Source organism: Pangasianodon hypophthalmus, chromosome 13 (genome assembly GCF_027358585.1).
Source record: "Pangasianodon hypophthalmus isolate fPanHyp1 chromosome 13, fPanHyp1.pri, whole genome shotgun sequence".
In the NCBI taxonomy this organism is placed as follows: domain Eukaryota; kingdom Metazoa; phylum Chordata; class Actinopteri; order Siluriformes; family Pangasiidae; genus Pangasianodon; species Pangasianodon hypophthalmus.
In genome coordinates this window covers 18,293,593-18,314,783 of record NC_069722.1, presented here as the reverse complement: position 1 = coordinate 18,314,783, position 21,191 = coordinate 18,293,593, and the positions used below count along the sequence as shown (strand labels likewise).

The following is a 21,191-nucleotide window of genomic DNA, read 5'->3' as shown; positions in this document are numbered from 1 at the left end:
ATCAGGAGAAGCCACTCACCTATCCTCAGCAGTCCTGTCCACAACTCGGTCAGCAGTCAGGTGTTCTGCCTCGATCCACGACTTTGTTATACACATTAGTGAGTCCGTTTGTTGGTGGGGAGTGGCTGTTGATTTAAAGGACCACTCATGGAATTCACCAGCAGCAATGAGTGGAGACAGCCCGCATCAGGCTCAGCCCTGACCTTCTCATAATCCCCTGCTTCAGCCAGTAGTAGCTTATAATATTTGACCTGTACCTCTCCTGACAGCAAAGGTGCCAGCTCCTAGGCCCAGTTCTCTCGAACCTCCGATGTGCTCAAGTGTGTGTAGATAAGCTTTGACATCATCAAGCTCATCGTCACCAGTGAGTTTGGGGAGTATGTGGTGGGTGTAACAACATGGATCAGGGAGGGGAGTGGCTGACGCAGAGTTCACCTCATGGAGGGCTAAGAGCTCATTGGTGGTGGCCCATAGCCCGTGGCTCGGAAAAATGATGAATTCCGCAGCTCAGTGGCATGGTGCCGAGAATGTCTTCAGAGGAAGAAAACTTTGAGTAAGTTCTCAACCAGTTTCTCCTCACCCCTCTCTGAGAATGCCATCTTTTATCTCCCCCAGCATGCTCTGGAGAGAGGGAGCAGCTGCAGCAATCATCCATCGCCAGCCATGTCTTCTTACTGTTCTCACCTCCTCTGCCACATGCTCCTTGGCTGTCTATAACAGAGGTGCTGAGATGGTGCAGGTACATTCAGCACCACTGTGTCTGTTTGGGGAGGTGCGATCTGCAGCTTGTGATAGAGATGGAATGGTCTGTTGTCACAGTCCCCCCTTTAGCATTGAGCCAAAAGCTGAGGAGGACTAGGTCCAGAATCCATAGATTCGAGACAGCCCATCAGGATTGCCATGGTGGACCCCGGCTCTGTGCCCCTCAATTCACTGTCGTGCCCTGTGGGGTGCACAGGTTGCACGGGGAATTTTCTGATGTGTTGCTGCCTCTACCCAGTCGCACAGACTTCACAGAGCACCACATCAAGACTCCTCAAGGTGTAGTTGTATGCAGCTACCCTTACCGTTTGCCCTAAAACAAAAAAATGTGGTTCGGGATGTACTCAAGGCTATGCTCAACATGGGAGTAATTGAGGGGTCCCACAGTGAAATGCAGCAGCCCCATGGTCTTGGTACCCAAGGCTGACAGGTCAGCCCATTTTTGTGTGGACTTTAAAAAAGTCAATGTGGTTTCAAATTGCATACCCAGTGCCATGCATTGATGAACTGCCCATTTGGTTAGGCATGGCTTGCTTTTATTCGACACTGGATTTAACCAAGGGGTATTGACTCCAGTATCCTGAAAAAAATGGTCTTTTGCCCTCCATTTGGGTTACACCAATTTGTCACCCTTCCATTTGGATTGTTTGGAGTCCGAGTGACATTTAAACATCTCATGGATGGAATACTCAACCTGCAAAGTGCATATACTGCTGCAAATTTAGATAATATATAATCATTTATAGTACTGATTGGTAGTGGCATTTAGAGAAGTAAAGAAGTGTGCAAATGGATGGGTGGAAGTATGGTATCTGGGCATCCACTTGGGCCACAGACCACAGACCATTTCACAGACCACAGGATTTCCTTTTTTGTGAAGGCAGTGGGGAGTCGGTTGCAGGCCGGATGACTCCCCAGCCTTATCGCAGTGGGGGCATGGTTGAGCATCGGCTGTGGACAGAGAGGAGGCGGGTAGCATTTTCCTGGCAGGTAATGCGTTACGATTCTCACCTGTGTGTGACTACGGCCAGTCAACTTAGGTGTGCTTCGTTTGTCCGTGACTTTGGGACTGCCGTGAGCCAGAGAGAAGGTGATAGAGGGTCACACATGGAACATGAGCTTGAACACTGAACTGAATAAAACTTGAACAAGGCAAATGCCACTACTGGTTGTCAAACATTTTACACTGTGTCTGTTTTCGTTTATGGTGACAGACTGAACATGTGCTGAAATGTGCTCTAGATACAATTAAAGCGAAAAAGTTGTTTCTTCCTTTGTAGGACATTCAGGTGAATTTTCATTAGATTAAAGAAACCAATGATTATACTTAATGCCTCCACTTATGGAGCTGCAATGATACAATATTCTTTAAAATATACTTAAGCCATTTGAAGCACAAACAAATGCATGTGCAATAATCTGTCTGTTTTGTTCTGTGTGGAGAGGTCTTTCTGGGGGTAGAAAAATAATTAAGCCTGAGGTCAAGGGGAAGGAGAAAGCAGAACTCTCTTGTGTTTTTTCTTCTATATAACAAACTACTGTACTTCTTTCTGTTAGTTCTTGCATTTACAGCTCAACAGTAATTTCTGATCATGCAGCCATCATAGTTGACATCCCCATCTCTGGTGGACATTCCCATGGCATTTCTATTTGTTGTTCTTAGATCCTGAATTTGTTGAAACCATTAACAGTATTGATTCATTTCTCTCTACTAATACCAACTCAGAAGTTTTACTGGCTACTGTATGGGAGGCATGTCCTACCTAATGAAGGATTCCTGCTAAGAAAAGAGCAAATTTTTTAAATACTCTCTCTAAACACAAGTCATAATGTGCAGATTCGTGAAGAGCTGAACTCCTCAAACAACTCCTTACCACCAATGCTGAATACAGTATATTGGCTTCTAAGGAAGGCACTGCAGCTCTGCAGAGATTGCACCATAATTATTATGACTTTGATGACAAATCAAGTAAACTACTTGCATATCAATTTCATCAGGATTCAGGAGCATGTTATACTGCTTAAATTAGCATGATAGATGGCATTACTGTCAGCCCAATCAATAAACAACCAACTCTAGCCAGATGTCTTCATTAGATATTGAGCACAGAGATATGGAAGTGAGAACCAGTGAAGCAGCCTGCGGGAGATTACTGTAAAAGAGATCAGGTTTTATAAGGTGTATAGCACTTGTAAAGTGCTTTCAACAATGGAAACAAAGCAGCTTTACAGAAATAAATAGATTCAAATTAAATTAAACCAAAATAAATTATAAATATGTGAATTTACGCCTAATGTGCAAGCCAGAGGCGATGGTGGCAAGGAAAAACTCCCTGAGACGATATGAGGAAGAAACCTTGAGAGGAACCAGACTCAAAAGGGAACCCATTCTCATCTGGGTGCAAACGGATAGTGCAATTATAAATAAATCCCTTCTATAACTGTGTATTATATGGACAAATATTTGAAATTATGCAACCAGTAAATTAATCAAAGTTTTTACAAGAAGTCTGGTTTGTTAAACCTGAGTACAAAGCTGCTTGTGGCAACACCCCAAAGCCACCACAGCAATTGCAGTTCCAAGCCATCATAGTACAACTCCCCATAGGAGATCCCCAAGGTATCTCCATGGCCCCCAAGTGGGATGGGGGCGACAGCATCCAAACATCACAGTTCACCACAACACTCTATGCCTGTGAACCCTCCAGACCTGCTCCTTTACCTAAGAAAACAATATTCACAAAAAGCTTGACTAAACAAATATGTTTTCAGCCTAGATGTAAAGACTGAGACTGTGTCTTAGAACACTAAGTGGAAGGCTGTTCCATAACTGTGGGGCTTTGTAAGAAAAAGCTCTACCCCCTGCTGCAGCCTTCGCTATTCAAGGTACCAACAAATGGCCTACACCTTTTGATCGAAGTAGGCGTGGCGGATCATAACAGACCAAACGTTCGCTCAGGTACTGTGGCATGTGAAATTGCTGGTTCCGAAGAGCCTTCGAGCATTGTTTTTCCAGGCAGCTCACCATAATCCAATGGCGGGGCATTCAGGACAGGATAAAACACTGAACCATCTCATGGCCCGCTTCTTTTGGCCGGGTATTCGTGGCAATGTTTGCAGGTGGTGCGTTTGCAAATGTCAGCTGGTGAATCCACTGGCCACCCCAAAAGTGCCTTTGCAGCCACTCTCATTAATTGAGGTCCCCTTCGAAAGAATTGGTATGGACCTTGTCAGGCCAAAGCGAAAGTAGAATAAAGCGCCTTTTGAGTGGTTCCAAGCCTGCCACCGGCTTCATCTCAGCCCGACCTTGGGAGAGTGTCACAAATACAAAAAGAAATTTAGCAAAAACTGAAGCATATGGGGGCCTAGCCCTGCCCAACCTCATATTGTATTACTGGTCAGTAAATATGTTCTCTATCTCACGCCGGTCCATTAATAAGCATCATCACCAACCTCCACCATGGTTTCACCCAGAAGGTGCCTCTTGTATACTCTCTTCACTTGCCTCACTCTTATGTCTTCTACCCACAACATCTCCATCAAAATATTCTACTAATGTTATCGTTTAAAAATAGCCTAAATATTTTACATTTCACTATGGGTTTAAGACTACTCATTTGTTAACCACCCCCATCAGTGTTACACATTAATGATTAATATTAATGATTTATATGTTGATGGAATTTTTGCCAGAATATATAAGGGGTACAGGCTGGACTGCGCATAGCTGTATCCTGTAAACAAATGCCTCAGCTGATGAAAAATTAAGGTCATGGTTATGAGGGAAAGGATGTTTAAGGACTAGCTGATTTTCTCAGATGATCAAAGCTGGTTTCTTCTTTTAACTCTTACAGGATATTGGACAAGACATGCTTTAAAAAAGGTACAATTTTAAACAGAATAAATTTTTTAAATAGCATTGCTTGCTGTGCATGATCACTTGGATACAGTTTCTTTTTCCCATTTTCCATTTACATGTCACACCATTTTCTAGTCATCTCACTTACTTCACACCAAATTCATATTTTCTGTAATTTGTCTCTAGATTTTGATCATTGCAGGTGCTCTTACACTGCTACCTGATTTTGCCAAAAGTATGTGTTCACCTGACCAATCACACCCATATGTGCTTGTTGAACATCCCCTAATAGATTAAGGGAGGTAAAGGCCAACCCACACATCACCTCTAGAGAGTTGCAGACGTCTCTGGCAGCATCTGGGGTAAATGTACATGCATCTACAATCAGACAAAAATTTAACAGACATGACATTTATGGGAAGGTTTCTAGAAAGAAGCCTCTGCTCTCAAAAAAGAACAAAGCTGCCTGTTTCAACTTTGCCAGAGAGCATTCGGACAAACCAGAGGCCTTTTGGAAGTCCATTCTTTGGACAGATGAGTCCAAAATAGATTTATTTGGTCATAATCAAAGCCGCCATGTTTGGAGAAAAGCCAACACTGAATTCCAGGAAAATAACCTCCTCCCAACAGTGAAGCATGGTGGTGGAAATGTGAAGGTCTGGGACTGCTTTTCTGCCTTCGGGCCAGGGCGACTCCATATTATTCAGGGAAACTTGAATTCTCAGACCTATCAACAAATTCTTGAAGAGAATCTTCTGCCATCAGTCAGAGAGCTGAAGCTGGGCCGAAAATGGGTGATGCAACAAGACAACGACCCTAAGCATTCAAGCAAATCCACCAAGGAATGGCTTAAAAGAAAGAAGGTTCACACTGTTGATTGGCCTAGTCAAATCCGGATCTCAATCCAATTGAAATGTTGTGGCTAGACCTGAATCGGGCGGTACATGCCAGATGTCCTTTCAACCTCTCTCAACTGGCTGAGTGCAAGGAGGAGTGGGCAAAAATCCCCAAAGACAGATGTGAGAGACTGGTCAGTGGTTAACGAAGATGTTTGGTTGAAGTAATGGCTGCAAAAGGAGGTGCCACAAGCTACTAAATAAAAGGCTTCACATACTTCTGCACAAGTCAAATTTCCAGTTTTTGTGAGATTAACCCCTTTTGTTCAATAAATAATGACAATATATATATTTTTTTTTTTTGCGTCCATCATTTGGAAGTCTGCTTCACAAATTGGGTTTTGGATGTACATTTGATTAGGTTATTCTATTTTTTTTTTTACACAAAACCTGATCAACCTGGAGGGTTCACAAACTTTCAAGCAGCACTGTGTATATATATATATATATATATATATATATATATATATATATATATATATATATATATATATATATTGATCAGCCATAACATTAAAAATATTAAACATTACATTACAAACATAAATATTGCGTAGGTCCCCATTGTGCCACCAAAACAGCTCTGACTCATTGAGGTTTGGACTCCACAAGATCTCTGAAGGTGTGTTGTGGTATCTGGCAACATGACATCGGCAGCAGATCCCAGTTCTGTAAGTTGAGAGGTGGGGCTGCCATGGATCAGACTTGTTTGTCCAGCACATCCAACAGATGCTCAATCGGACTGAGATCTGGGGAATTTGGAGGCAAAGTCAACACCTTGAATGCTTTATCACGTTCCTCAAATCATTCCTGATCAATTTTGGCAGTATGACAGGGCGCATTATCCTACTGAAAGAGGCCACTGTCATTAGGGAATATCGTTTACTTGAAGGTGTGTACTTAGTCTGTAACAATGTTTAGGTAGGTGGTGCGTGTAAAAGTAACATCTACATGAATGACAAGACCCAAAATTTCCCAGTAGAACATTGCCCAGAGCATCACACTGCCTCCGTCAGCTTGCCTTCTTCCCATAGTGCATCCTGGTGCCATTTTTTCCCCAGATAAGTGATGTACACGCACCTAGCTGTCCACGTGATGTAAAAGAAAACATGATTCATCAGACCAGGCCTTCTTCCATTGTTTCTTGTTGCTTGGCAGTGGACAGGAGTCAACATGGGCACTTTGACTGGTCTGTGGCTACAAAGCCACATACGCAGCATGCTGCGATGCACTGTGTGTTCTGACACCTCTCTATCATAGCTAGCATTAACGTTTTCAGCAATTAATGCTACAGAAGCTTTTCTGCAGTCTCGGACCAGACAGGCTAGCCTTTGATCCCCACATGCATCAGTGAGCCTTGGGCACCCATGACCCTGCTGCCAGTTTACCGGTTGTCCTTCCTTGGACTACTGTTGGTAGGTACTAACCACTGCATACTGGGAACATCCAACAAGACCTGCTGTTTTGGAGATGTTCTGACCCAGTTGCCTAGCCATCACAATTTGGCCCTTGTTAAAGTTGCTCAGATCCTTACGCTTGCCCATTCTTACTGCATCCAACACAGCAACTCTGAGAACTGACTGTTCACTTGCTTCCTAATATATCCCAACCCTTTGAACCCAATCCCACTGAACAATTTACTAGGAACACTATACTAACACTGGTTAGGACCTACTTTTGCTCTTAAAACAGCTTCAGTTATTCGTGGCATGGATTCCACGAGATGTTGGAAACATTCCTTTGAGATTCTGGACCATTTTGACATGACTGCAGCACTTAATTCCTGCAGATTTTTCAGGTGCACTTTCATGTTGCAAAGCTTCTGTTCTATCACATCCCAAATGTGTTCTATTGGATTCATCAGACCAGGCTACATTTTTCCAGTCTTCAACTGTCCAGTTTTGGTGAGCCTGGGCCCACTGCAGCCTCAGCGTTCTGTTCTTGGCTTAAAGAAGTGGAACCCAGCATAGTTTTCTGCTGTTGTAGCCCATCTGCCTCAAGGTTCAACATGTTGTGCATTCTGAGATGTTTTTCTACTCACCACAAATGAACAGAGTGGTTATCTGAGTTACTGTATCCTTTTTGTCAGCTCAAACCATTTTGGCTATTCTCTGTTGACCTCTCTCATCAACAAGACATTTCCATCCACAAGAACTGACACTCACTGGATGTTTTTTTGTTATTGCACCATTCTGAGGAAACTCTATGGACTGTTGTGCATGAAAATCCCAGAAGATCCTTACGGTTCTGGTGCATCCTTCCGGGTCTGGTGTGTCGCTAACACGTGCTCTGTGTAAACTTTGTAGTCTTTCTTTGTTTTTTTGTGTTATTCTTGTCTATTTTTATAAACGGTTTAGCTCAGATGGCACTATCACTCATACAATATGATCAACAAACTTTACCGGACATTCAAATCATCCTTAAACTCTGGTTTTAAAACAACGCAGCCTTGGAACTCCAGGTGCGGCATTTACGCACTCCCATTGTTGCTGGCTTGCATTCTAAGATGCCAACGGGAAAGGAGAAAAGGTAAACACACTGGTATTCTATCCAGATCCCGGAAAAGATGCTTCAACCCCCCTCTCCACAGTATCTTGTTAGCCAATATTCAGTGTCTGGATAACAAACTTGATGAACTTAATGCAAGAAACAATGGGACTGCAATGGACAAGAAACAATGGAACTGCTGTGTGCTGGCTTTCTGAGAGACATGGTCGCACACAGCAGTGCCCGACACAGCCATCACACCAGCAGGATTCTCTATATTTCATCAAGATGGAACACTAAACTCTGGCAAAGCAGAGGTGGAGGCCTTTGTTTTATAATAAACACTCAATGGGGCATGGACGTTACAGTCTTAGCAACACACTGCTCCCCAGAGCTTGAACTCCTTTTGAATAAAGTGCGTAATTTCCCCTGGGAATTTAGTTCAGGCATCCTTACAGTAGTGAACATTCCGCCTCATGTGCACAAAATGAAAGCACTGGATGAACTGCACAACTAGGCCTGTCACAATAACTACTTTTGTTGGATGATATATTGTCCCAGAAATAATTGGATTAATGATATTATTATATAATTTATCATTATATAAATGGTCATTTTAAGACCATTTTATGTCACTGATATAAAGATAATATAATGGTATAATAATGCAAGTACACCCTTTCAAAGAACAATGAACTATTAATTCTTAAGAATATTCAGACATTGGAATTGGAATGTCAAAAAAACAACAGATTTGTAAATCAAAAGTCCACAAGAGGGCACAACAAATAAATACAAACTAAGCAGCACCGTGTTATATTGTTTATTGCAAAGAACAAACCTGGGTGATAACAAAGTACATTTATTTTCAAACTAAAGTGCATAAAATTATAAAATTTTAAGATTTAAGCTAGGCTTTCAGGCCAGTTCCAGTGTTAATTTTCACATTATTTTTAGTCATAGTTTTTGTCTTCTGATGAAATTTATTCAATATTTAGTCAATACTTTACTCAATTTTACTCTGACTAAAATGGCATCGAATATTAGTCAATGGCATTTAAGTTGATGAGAAAATGCAAAAATTAAACCAAATATTCACACATTTTATATATAAATTTAAACATGTATCAACAAAATCATGTGAAAACTGCCCTTGTCATGAAAACCTGATCTCCTGAAATAATGTGAATTCTTTATGCTTTAGTTATTCGTTGTCCGTGTTTTAGTGTGTTGTAACAGAAAGAGCATATTCACAACGTGACTTACTATTCTACCTACCATGTTACCTACCATGTTTCGCGTAATTTCATGCAGAAGCAAGTTGTAACATTACGTTTATGTTGTGTATATGTCTGATTAATCTCATATGTATATAGGATGCATTTGGGTGAGTTAATTAACCCGCTAGTAAAGAGCTTCAGTTTACCTGTGTTCATTCACTGTTCAGCTTCAGCTCACGCAGCTTAAGCGGGTCAATCCCCAACATTATTGACTATGACTAGATTATTTGAGACACTAGAACTATTCTTTCTAGATTTGTCTACTTCAGAAAACATTGTTAGTGCATTGTTAATATCTTGTGTGTCAGTTTTTCAACAGTATGTTTTAATTAAAATCGGTGCTAGTGCTTGCTACACATCTTAAATTCAATTGCACACAGGTTTTTTGCATTCAAATGTGCAGAACAGAAGCAGCGCTAATTGATAAAATGTTGCTGATATTCATTCTTAAGTAAACAAACATGATTTGTAAACACAATGGGCAATATCGAGGTCAGCAAAAATGATAGATGCCATGTCCATATATCGTACGATAAGTCGATAACGTAATTATCGTGACAGACTTATGTACAACACCATTAATGGACTAGAAATTGCACACCATGAAGATGCTTTCATCGTTGCTGGGGACATGAATAGGGTGAATGTGAGGAAAGTTCCTCCCAAATACTACAGCACATTAATTTTCCACGTGAGGTGATCAGACCTTAGATCACTGCTATTCAACACTAAAGGACAGGTACAAACCCCTGCTCTGCCTTCGGCAAAGGTGACCATATTAGCATATTGCTGTTATTTGCCTACAGACAACTTAAAATAAGAAAAAACATTTTTTTATAGCAGCTCACAAAAGAAATGAGAATGCCATCTCCAGACTCCAGGAATGCTTTGAATCCACAGACTGGCAAATGTCTCATGATGTAGCAGGAGACAACATAAATGAATACACAGACTCTACATCACCAAATGGACAGAGATTTTGACCCAAAAGTCAATGTGAAGTCATTACCCAACCAGAAACCATGGGTCAGTGGAGAGGTGCGTACCAGGCTGAAAGCACGAACTGCAGTCTTCAACTCTGGGGATCTGATTGCCTACAAGAATTCCAAGTAGGAATCAGATCCGCTAAAAAATACTTCAGGGACAGAGTGGAGTCAGACTATGACGGCTCTGACCCCAAATGCATGTGGAGCAGACTGAGCACTCTAACAGACTACAAAGGCAGGAAAAGCAACCATGTGTGTATGTCTGCCTCCTTACCAGATGAGCTCAACAAATTCTATGCTCGCTTTGAGGCAGTCAGTACATTCCCTGCTGTGAAAATACCTACTGATATGACACCTGCTCTCTGGCTCTAACTACACCCAAAGCGAGCAAGGCCTTTAAGAGAGTCAATGTTCAGAAGGCACCAGGACCTGAGGGCCTGTGCTGACCAGTTAGCATATGTTTTCACTAACATCTTTAATCTCTCTTTGAGTCTGTGATCCCCACATGCTTCAAGCAGACCACCATCATCCCTGTCCCCAAGAAAACTGCTGTCTGCTGCCTGAATGACTACCGCCCTGTAGCACTGACATCAGTGATCATGAAGTGCTTTGAGCTTCTTGACAAATCCTACATCTGCTACTCTCTACCAGACACCTTGGACGCTTACCACTCTAGTACATAGATCCACTGATGACTCCATTGCAATGGCCATGCACTCTGCCCTGAAACACCTGGAGGAAAGATACCTATGCGCAGATGCTGTTTATTGATTATAGCTCGGCATTCAATTCCATCATCCCTACCAAATTCATGGTCAAGCTGAAGGATCTGGGACTTAACAGACACATTTGTAACTGGATTCTAGATTTCCTGACAGGCAGACCCCAGGTGATCAGGATTGGCAGCCACACATCCTGCACACTCAAATTCAACAATGGTGCCCCACAGGGATGTGTGCTCAGCCCCCTCTTGTACTGCCTGTTCACCTATGACTGCTTGGCTAATCTGCAAATGATACAACCAACAACATTCAACAAATTTGCTGATGATACAACCATCCTGGGTTTTATCACTAACAGTGACGAGACATTCTACAGAGAGGAGGTCAGAGCACTTTCAACATGGTGTGATGACAACAATCTCTCTCTGAATATCAGCAAGACCAAGGAGATGATTGTGAATTACAGGAAGTCACAAAGAGGGGGTCATGTTCCTATCTACATCAATGGGGTGGAGGTGGAGAGAGTTAAGAGCTACAAGTTCCTTGTTGTCCACCTCTCTGGGGATCTGTCCTGGAGCCTCCACACAGACACAATAGTGAGAGCAGCCTTTCAGAGTCTCTACTTTCTATGGAGGCTTAAGAAGCTTGGCATTTCCTCTGACATCATGTCAAACCTCAACCGCTGCACCATAGAGAGCATTCTGACTGGCTGCATCACTGTTTGGGACGACAGCTGCTCTTCCTCCGACGGCAAAGCTCTTCAGAGAGTGGCGACAACAGCAGAGCTCATCACTGGAAATAAATTCCCGGTCTTTCAGGACATCTACCAAACACGTTGTTTGAGGAAGGACCGCAGTATCATTAAGGACTGCACTCACCCTGCTCATTATCTGTTTGTGACACTACCGTCTAGCATACGCTTCCATTGCATCCAATCACGGACAACCAGACTGAAGAACAGTTTTTATCTTCAAGCCAACAGACAACTTAAAAGCCAGTAGTCCCTCATCTAGTGCTGCGACACTTTATTACTGCCACTTTCAGACACTTAGGTATTTACTTTTCAGATTTACTATGTGCTATTTCTTGTACACGTATTTACTGTTGTGCCTTATTTAATAGCACGTCATTTTTACCCTGCTATTGTAATAATATAATAGCACATGTCACTTTTACTCTGCCATTGTACACCACTGTTTCATTTACCTTACTACATTACAGCATCATCTCAATCATTCATGTCCAAATATATTTGTTCGTGTCCAATAAGTGTTTTTTACTGTCAATGTCTAAATCTGAGCCTTGTCATAAGCATTTCAATACCCAGTGTACCCAGTATAACTGTGCAAATTACAAAGAAACAACTCTTGACTCACTTGACTTGAGATCAGCAGTTATAGAAACACTCAAATCAGCCCATCTGGCACCAGCAATCATGCCATGGTCAAAATCGCTGAGCTCACATATTTTTTTTTACCCGAAGCAGCTGGCCTGTATCTGCATTATTTTATGCATTACACTGCTACGACATGATTGGCCAATTAGATAATTGTGTGTGTGTGTGTATATATATATGTATATATATATATATATATATATATATATATATATATATGTATATATATATATGGAACTTTTCATTTGTTTGTTTTGTTCTGTCGTGTTTCGCGTCTATGGTTTCATCTCCTCTCCTGCTCTCCTGCTCTTCCTGACTTTACTGGATTATAGTTTGGACTTTACTGTTGTCATTTTCCCGTGGATTATAACTCTGATCGGATAACCCGTACTCATTGCTGGCTATTCATCCAAATCACACCACTTTGCTGTTATTTGTCGATCTTTGGGCTCCATTGGGCCTTCTACATAGCTGGCGGGTGAGTCTCCACTCCCTCGTTTTTCTATCGTGGACAGTATTTTGGATGGTGGGGTACCCCCTGCCATCTAATTTGACTGATAAGGTCTCCATACTGCGTTGATCGTGCTCTATCAGCGACGTGAGTGCTGCGGCTCTCTTGCGTACTACTCACAGTATTCTAATCTCACGACTCTCTGCTCTTGGTATTTCTGGAACTGCCCTATCTTGGTTCACTTCTTACCTCTCTGACCATCAGCATTACATCTCTGTCCGCCAGGCTAAGTCCTTTACTGCTCCTGTCTATCACGGTGTTCCTCAGGGTTCTGTTCTTGGGCCTTTACTCTTCATCATCTATATGCTCCCTTTAGGTAACATTATCCGTCATCACGGCTTAACCTCCATTGCTATGCAGACGACACCCAGCTCTATATCAGTTCTCAACACAACTCTCCTTTTCCCACCAACTCCATAACAGCTTGTGTTAATGATATAAATGCTTGGATGACCAGTAACTTTCTCAAACTCAACACTGATAAAACAGATCTACTACTTGTCGGGTCACCAAAAAATGTTGCTCCTTTCTGTGTTGATAATGTTAACATTGCTGGGATTTTGGTTCGACCTTCCACCACCGTTAAAAACCTGGGTATCATCTTTGACTCCTCTCTCTCCTTCCTGCCTCACATTTCTTCACTCACTAAATCTGCCTTCTTTCACCTCCGTAATATTGCTCGTTTACTTTTTCTTAAATATCAATGACGCTGAGACACTGGTTCATGCCTTCATCACTTCTCGACCTGACTACTGTAATTCTCTTTTCTATGATCTACCAAACACAACATTAAATAAGCTCAAATATATCCAGAGCTCTGCAGCTAGGGTTCTCACTTTTTCTAAGAAATCCTCTCATATTACTCCCATCCTACACAGACTTCATTGGCTACCCATTCATTTTCGTATTCAATACAAGATTCTCCTCATCACCTTCAAAGCACTTCATGGTTTCGCCCTCCCATACGTTTCTGATCTCATTCATACTTACTCCCCAGTTCGCACATTACGCTCTTCAGATACTGGTCTACTGTTAATTCCACGCCACAGCTTAGCATCGTTTGGTGGACGAGCATTTTGTATCTCTATACCCACACTATGAAATTCTCTTCCCAAAAACATACGTGATCTTTCTTCATTACAGGATTTCAAAACCCACCTTAAAACATATCTTCTTCTTTCTTGTTTTTCTGATCTCTGACTGTATGATCTGATTCATGCCATGGATTTCTTGTTTATTTCCTTTTGTTTTTTGTCTGTTGTCATGTTTATCTATTTTCATATTGTAAAGTGACCTTGAGTCTGCAGAAAGGCACTATACAAAATAAACATAATGTAGAACATATAATAAATATATATATGTATGTATACACACACACACACACACACACACACACACACACATACATACACACACACACACATATATATATATATATATATATATATATATATACTCCAGACCTTTTATCCTTTTATCTAATTCATTTGTCTTGAAGTAACGAGGGAATGGACCACACCTGGTCAATTAAGTTCTTATCAGTTACTTTGTCCAAATACCTTTGAGCCCCTGAAAATGGAAGTACTTGCTTAAAATGGCTGTAATTCCTAAATGGTAAATACCATATTTTTGTGGAACCTCTTAAAATAAAGCTGAAAGTCTACACTTCAATCACATCGTGTTTGTTTTATTTCAAATCCAAAATCACAAAAACTCTGTCATTGTCCAAATACTTCTGGACCTAACTGTGTGTATATATATATACAGTTAGGTCCAGAAGTATTTGGACAATGACAGAGTTTTTGTGATTTTGCCTTTATACACCACCACAATGGATTTGAAATAAAACAATCACGATGTGATTGAAGTGTAGACTTTCAGCTTTATTTTAAGAGGTTCCACAAAAATTTTAAGCAAGTACTTCCATTTTCAGGGGCTCAAAGGTATTTGGACAAAGTAACTGACAAGAAGTTAATTGACCAGGTGTGGTCCATTCCCTCGTTACTTCAAGACAAATGAATTAGATAAAAGGTCTGGAGTTGATATCAGGTATTGAGTTGGCATTTCGCAGCTGTTCGACTGGAGCTACCAATATGAAGTCCAAGGAGATCTCAATGCAAGTGAAGGAGGCCATCATTAGGCTGAAAAAACAAAAGAGACCTATCAGAGAGATAGAAAAAACTTCAAGAGTGGCCAAATCAATAATTTGGTACATTCTTAAAAAGAAGGAATGCACTGGCGAACTCAGCATCACCAAAAGACCTGCAAGACCACAGAAGACAACTAAAGTGGATGATCGCAGAATCCTTTCCTCGGTAAAGAAAAACCCCTTCACAACATCAACAGAAGTCAAGAATACTCTGCAGAAGATAGGCATATCATTGTCAAAATTTACAATCAAGAGACGCCTTCATGAATGTAAATACAGAGGGTTTACAACAAGGTGCAAACCACAGGTAACATTAAAGAACAGGAAAGCCAGATTAGACTTTGCCAAAAAAACATCTCTAAAAAAGTTCTGGAATAAGATTCTTTGGACTGATGAAACTAAGATTAACTTGTAGCAAGATGAATTCTGAGGTGTATAGGGCTATACTCTCTGCTCACATTCAGCCAAATGCTACAAAACTGATAGGACACCGCTTCAAAGTGCAGGTGGATAATGACCCTAAACATACTGCGAAAGCAACTTAAGACTTTTTGAAGGCAAAGAAATGGAATATTCTTCAATGGCCAAGTCAGTCGCCTGATCTAAACCCAATAGAGCATGCTTTTCACTTACTGAAGACAAGACTGAAGGCAGAAAGACAAGCAGCAACTGAAGGTGGCTATAGTGAAGGCCTGGCAAAGCATCTCCAGGGAGGAAACTCAGAATTTGAGTTTTGAGAACATGGGCTCCAGACTTCAGGCAGTCATTGACTGCAAAGGATTTTCATCAAAGTATTAAAATTATGGTTATATTTACAATTATGTCAACTTTGTCCAAATACCTTTGAGCCCCTGAAAATGGAAGTACTTTGCTTAAAATGGCTGTAATTCCTAAATGGTAAATACCATATTTTTGTGGAACCTCTTTTAGTAAAGCTGAAAGTCTACATTTTGATCACATCGTGATTGTTTTATTTCAAATCCATTGTGGTGGTGTATAAAGGCAAAATCACAAAAACTCTGTCATTGTCCAAATACTTCCGGACCTAACTGTATATATATATATATATATATATATATATATATATATATATATATATATATATATACATATACATATATATATATATATATATATATACACACACATAAAACCCTTTTGTTACCACTACATTGTTGAGTAAAAGCAGACTAAAAGCAGATGAATCATTTGCTAGTTAGCAATGTTCAAAGTTAATGTTCTCAGTTAGTATAGCATCCACAACTAAAAGAAACATGCAATCTAAATAACAGTTTTGGCTTACCATGACTGATTTCTTATCAATGGCAGGATATTGCAAAAGGAAATGAGTCTCAGGAACGCACCTTCTCCAGCTTTTCAAAGTGTTCCCGTAGGAACTTCATAGGACGCTCAGGTTTGGCGATGCACAAACTGACAATGCACTCTTTCAGAATCTGTTGGATGTTGTGTTTCTGCACAAATACTTCACAGCCCCTCAGACTCTCGTCTTCTTCAAGATTGGGGGAGGAGGTGGCCATTTTAGCACTGCTGATAGAAGTGAACGAAAACAGAATGGGTCAGTCACAGAGAAATGTTCAACCTGACGTTCAATATCATATCCAGCAGAGCACAAGCAGAGAGATTAAATCTGCAGATGCCTCATGGGTTTTTATATGTATATGTGCAAATGGCATTATGAACTACTAAAGACGATTATTATTCATACAATGTATTCAGATCTATTATTTTTATTTGTTATATACATTTAAAAAAAAATGAAGAGGATAAACCGCTGCCTGCCTTTTCTAAAAACGTTCGTTTTAGGTCTACAGATCACTGATGTAATTATCAAACATAAAGCTGATAAAGCTCCCCTGGCTTCCATATACCTGTCGTTTCATTTCCGTTGTTCATTAAGATAAACCTGGGATAGCGAGATAATCGTTTATTACTAAGGAATAAATTCCTCGTGATGAACACATATAATTATATCAGTAAATCCGACCAACTAATTGCGCCAAACAAAAACATCGGTTGGTATATCCTACATTCTCTCGCGGTATTCTACATTTTCACCTTCCTGCCAAGACCCTGATTGCACAGGCAGAACACGATTCGTCTGATTCTGCGGAAAGACGAGCCTTAATGCAAACGTAATCAAATGCTTCACGATTATTAATCTCGCCTTTCTTACCGTTTTATACAGGAGATGCTAAGGAGCTCTCTGGTTTGATATAATTATATCGGATACTGCCGCTGTTTATTTCTCCTGCTGCTGATTTCTGTCCTCTCTTGGTACCTCGATGTCAGTGACGTCAATGCGTCTACGCTAAACCACAAAACTGCTTTCCAAACACATTACAACCATATTAATTTATTTTAAGGTACACTTAATTTCCAGGCCATAACGTAGGCTATATGTGGAGCCTCTTGCGCTGATCTGACTTCTGCTAACGTTTGTGTTTGCATATTTGTGCTTACATTTGATAACGCCACAAACTGCGTGTTGTTAAACTCACCCGAATCACTGAGGCTACTTCTGCAAACGCGATTCTGCGAGCACATCAGGACGTCTTGCGCGGACGTTCGCACAGAATGACCTCTTCACGTGTCCTCCAGGGAGCAGTATCTCATAGACCACACCAGAATTTACCGAATTATACAGTGAAAAACACAAAGGTGAGTTTCGTGTTTCGCTGTAGGAAGTATAAACAGAAGGCAACACGGGCATAACTTTGTTTTGAAACGTGCTAGTTCGTTAAAGAAAGAAAGTAAAGTAGCCAATCCTGCAGGATTAAACTGACCATTATAATGAACTCCACTTGGTATAAAACCTCACATTTTATATTCGCACTGTTTAGTGCGAGAGTTTTTCATAGAGGAGAAATTTCAGTTATTATTAATTCAATTATTATTAATTAATTAATCATTCAAACAGACAGGCTTTGCTTAATACTTTGTGTTGGATCAACAATAAAAAAGTGGGGCATGTTTCTTCACTTTCAGAAAGATACCGTCCAGAAAATAGGACCTCATCTTTATTCCCATGTATCCATGTGCCTACATGGATTAAGTGATTTTGCAACTTTTTTCGCCAGGACTGATTAAAGGTAATAATTGTCCTGGCAAAAAAGTTTCAGAATCAATTAACTGTTAGGCTAAATAGTTTAAGAAAGTTCTGAATTATTGAGAAATATTGTTTTAATGTATTAAATAAAATAAAATTAAATCATAGCTTTTTTTTACAGTAATATACTGGCAACACCATTGCAAGCGTATTACTGTAACTAGCCCAAGCTACCCTAGTTACAGTAATCAGGATTATAACTATGGTCATAATTTTAGTAAGGACCACATTGCAGCAAAGTATCATAGTTAGTATATCACAGTGCTGAATGTGCACTACATCAATTACTAATCAATTACATCTGTTATGTTACCCTTCCATTCTTACATACTGCATCAAGATTCATCAAGATTCAAGTACAATATACACAAATATCATTGCATGAACTTTGCACATAGTCCTACATATTTTGCACAGGCTATTTAGAACTGCTGTCTACATCGGCTCCATCTTGCAAACAAATTGGCCTTTTGTTTTTTAGAAATAAATGCAATAAACTTTCATATAAAAACATTCACTGTTTCATTTATAATTTCATATAAACAATATACAAAAATGTTACTGTCTGAATATGTTTCTATTAATGCTATAAATTAATCAGATCATAGGGAGTACTTTACAAAGGTTTCCTTCGGCTTTTTCGGGATGAAAAATCTCTTATGACATCAGAAAAGTTCAACTCCCTTAGTATGTCGCTTTCGATTGACATGCGTGTCAGATGATTAAGTCTTTCTTGTGCCATTGTCGATCTCAGTCTGTTTTTTACCAATGACAACTTTGAAAAAGAACGTTCTCCAGTTGCATTTGTTACTTGTATAGTTAAAAAAAGCCTCAGGGCAATGTCCACGTTTGGGAATACAGTGTGAATGTTTCTTTTTCGGATTAGCTGTAAACACTGACTTGCTGATTTAACATCTGTATTCCTGATGTATTTCCTAAAATGTTCGAATTCATCAACTAAATCTTCTTGTAAGTCACAGCTATATTTCTTTTGAAGCAATGTGGCAGATGAACAAATTTGTTGTGGCGAGAGCTCAATGACCTTGTTCAAAAATCCAAATGTGTTGTCCAGTTCTTTGTAGGCCTCACATCTCTTGCTTACCTCTGCGATAAGTTTATCAATGATGACATTAAAAACATTGACAACAAATTTATGTCTACCTGACATTGCAATGTCACAGTCTGGTCCTGATGACTCGTCTGCTTCTTTTTTGCGCCGCCTGGTTCTCTGTGTGTCTGCCTTGTAGTTTTGTGTGACACTTTGTGAAATTTTCTTTGCTCTCTCCTCAAACATGTCAAACTGATCACGAAGGCCAGAGATGAAGTCTCTTAGTGATAAAATGAGCTCATGTGCTTGTGAGAGGTCCATTTCCACTTTTTGCAGGTACTCACTGACATGTTGAAACCGCCTTAGAATAGTGTCCCACATAGTAGTAAGGAAAGCCACCTCAAGATTGTCCATTTGGTTATGGAGGGTTTCTGCCTCGCTGCGTGTAGTCATATTTTGGTTTTCATCTTCTGCAATTGTTTTAAGAGTGCCATGAATGCATTCATAGTTTATATACAATGCGTGTACTGCCTGGGAATGTGCTGACCATCTTGTCTCTGATAAAGATTTAAGTGTCTCTATTCTCCCTCTGTCATTGCACTGTAGTCCAGCAGTTAGAATTTGCCAACGCCATGTGGACTTTGAGAAAAAGTTGAAAAGATTCTGAATAAAAGCAAAAAAAACATTTGTCTCTAGGCAACAGTCTACTGTATTTACTCCGACCAAGTTTAAAGAATGAGCAGCACACGGAACCCACTCTGCCAATGGGTTGATCTCCCGTATGCGAGCCTGGACTCCTTTATACGAGCCAGCCATGTTGTTGCCGTTGTCGTAGCACTGACCTCGACAGTTTTGTATGTCAATGCCCATTTCATTCAAAACGTCAATGACTGAATTAAAAATGGATTCGCCAATGTGACTTGTTGGCAAAAAGGTTACAAACCACTCTTGAACCATACCCTCAGGTGAGATGTAGCGCATAATAACAGTCAGTTGATCAGTATGTGCAATATCTGGAGTTGAGTCAACACTCACAGCAAAATACTTTGATTCTGTTAATTATTTCTGAGTAAACCGTTTCTCCCATTAATTTCACAAATTCTTCACATGTAGTGGTTGACAAGTATGACGGTGTGCCTCTACCGGCATTTCCAAAGCGAGCAATGTGATCACTGAGAAATGGATCAAATTGACTAATCAATTCGAGCAATCCTAAGTAATTGCCATTGTTTTGCTTACCAAAAACATGTGTCCCCCCTCGTAATGCAAGTCCACGCTCAGCTAGGAACTTCACAACAGCCACAACCCTTTGGAGTACACTAACCCAGTAGTGGCATTCTGTCTGAAACTGTTCTCGTAGTTCAATGTCAATCTGTCCTTTCTGTGCAGTTCGACATGCCCAAACATACATACATCTGTGATGTGATTCAGAACTCTCATGCTCAGCCACACGCTGTTGCGCATGCTTCCAGTCATTAAAGCCGCAGGAGGAAAATGGGGAATCTTTCTTCTCAGAAAACAAGAGGCACACAAAACAAAATGCACATCCCTTTGATGGAGAATAAAGCATCCATTCACGTGACACAGATTCACCATTTGCAAGCTTGCGTGTGAAAAGGCTTTTGGAAAAACTCCGTTTTTGGTGTTTGTACTGTTTTTCCTGACACAGAAAAATCTGCATTTCTGTTCTGGCATATTAAAGGTCCTTTCTCAGTCCAGTACTCCCTTGCTTCTTCTTCAATGCAGCCCCAGCAACCTGGATCTGTGTTTGTGTAATCCGGTTAATTTGAGCGTGAAGTTAGAACTTGTTCACTTGCTGCGTTATTCTCCAAGCTTTCCTCAATGCAGTCATTTAAGACATCAGAGGTGCGTGGTTCATCATCTGTGCTGGGGCTGTGTAAGATATATAAAAAAAAAAAAATAAATAAATAAATAAAGGCTATTTAATATTTTTATTTTTAAACATTT

The 21,191-nt window shown here is 40.4% G+C and overlaps 1 protein-coding gene across 5 annotated transcripts in view; it reads right to left on the bottom strand.

Annotated features, from left to right (window-relative positions):
- Positions 1-17,704, bottom strand: part of LOC113528485 (protein kinase, cAMP-dependent, regulatory, type I, beta) — a 153,976-nt gene extending 136,272 nt beyond the window's left edge. Inside the window, exons 1-2 of one of the 5 annotated variants that reach the window (XM_053239092.1) lie at positions 17,568-17,704; positions 16,413-16,593 (exon numbers count right to left, since the gene is read on the bottom strand). In XM_053239092.1, the coding sequence (XP_053095067.1) occupies positions 16,413-16,586 (174 nt within the window). In that variant the 5' untranslated portion in view covers positions 16,587-16,593; positions 17,568-17,704. Of the gene's footprint in view, positions 1-16,351; positions 16,597-17,242; positions 17,382-17,567 lie in introns of those variants that run through there. The other 4 variants (XM_053239091.1, XM_053239090.1, XM_026917059.3 and 1 more) reach the window with 4 other exon arrangements.
- Between the last annotated feature and the right edge of the window lie 3,487 nt (positions 17,705-21,191).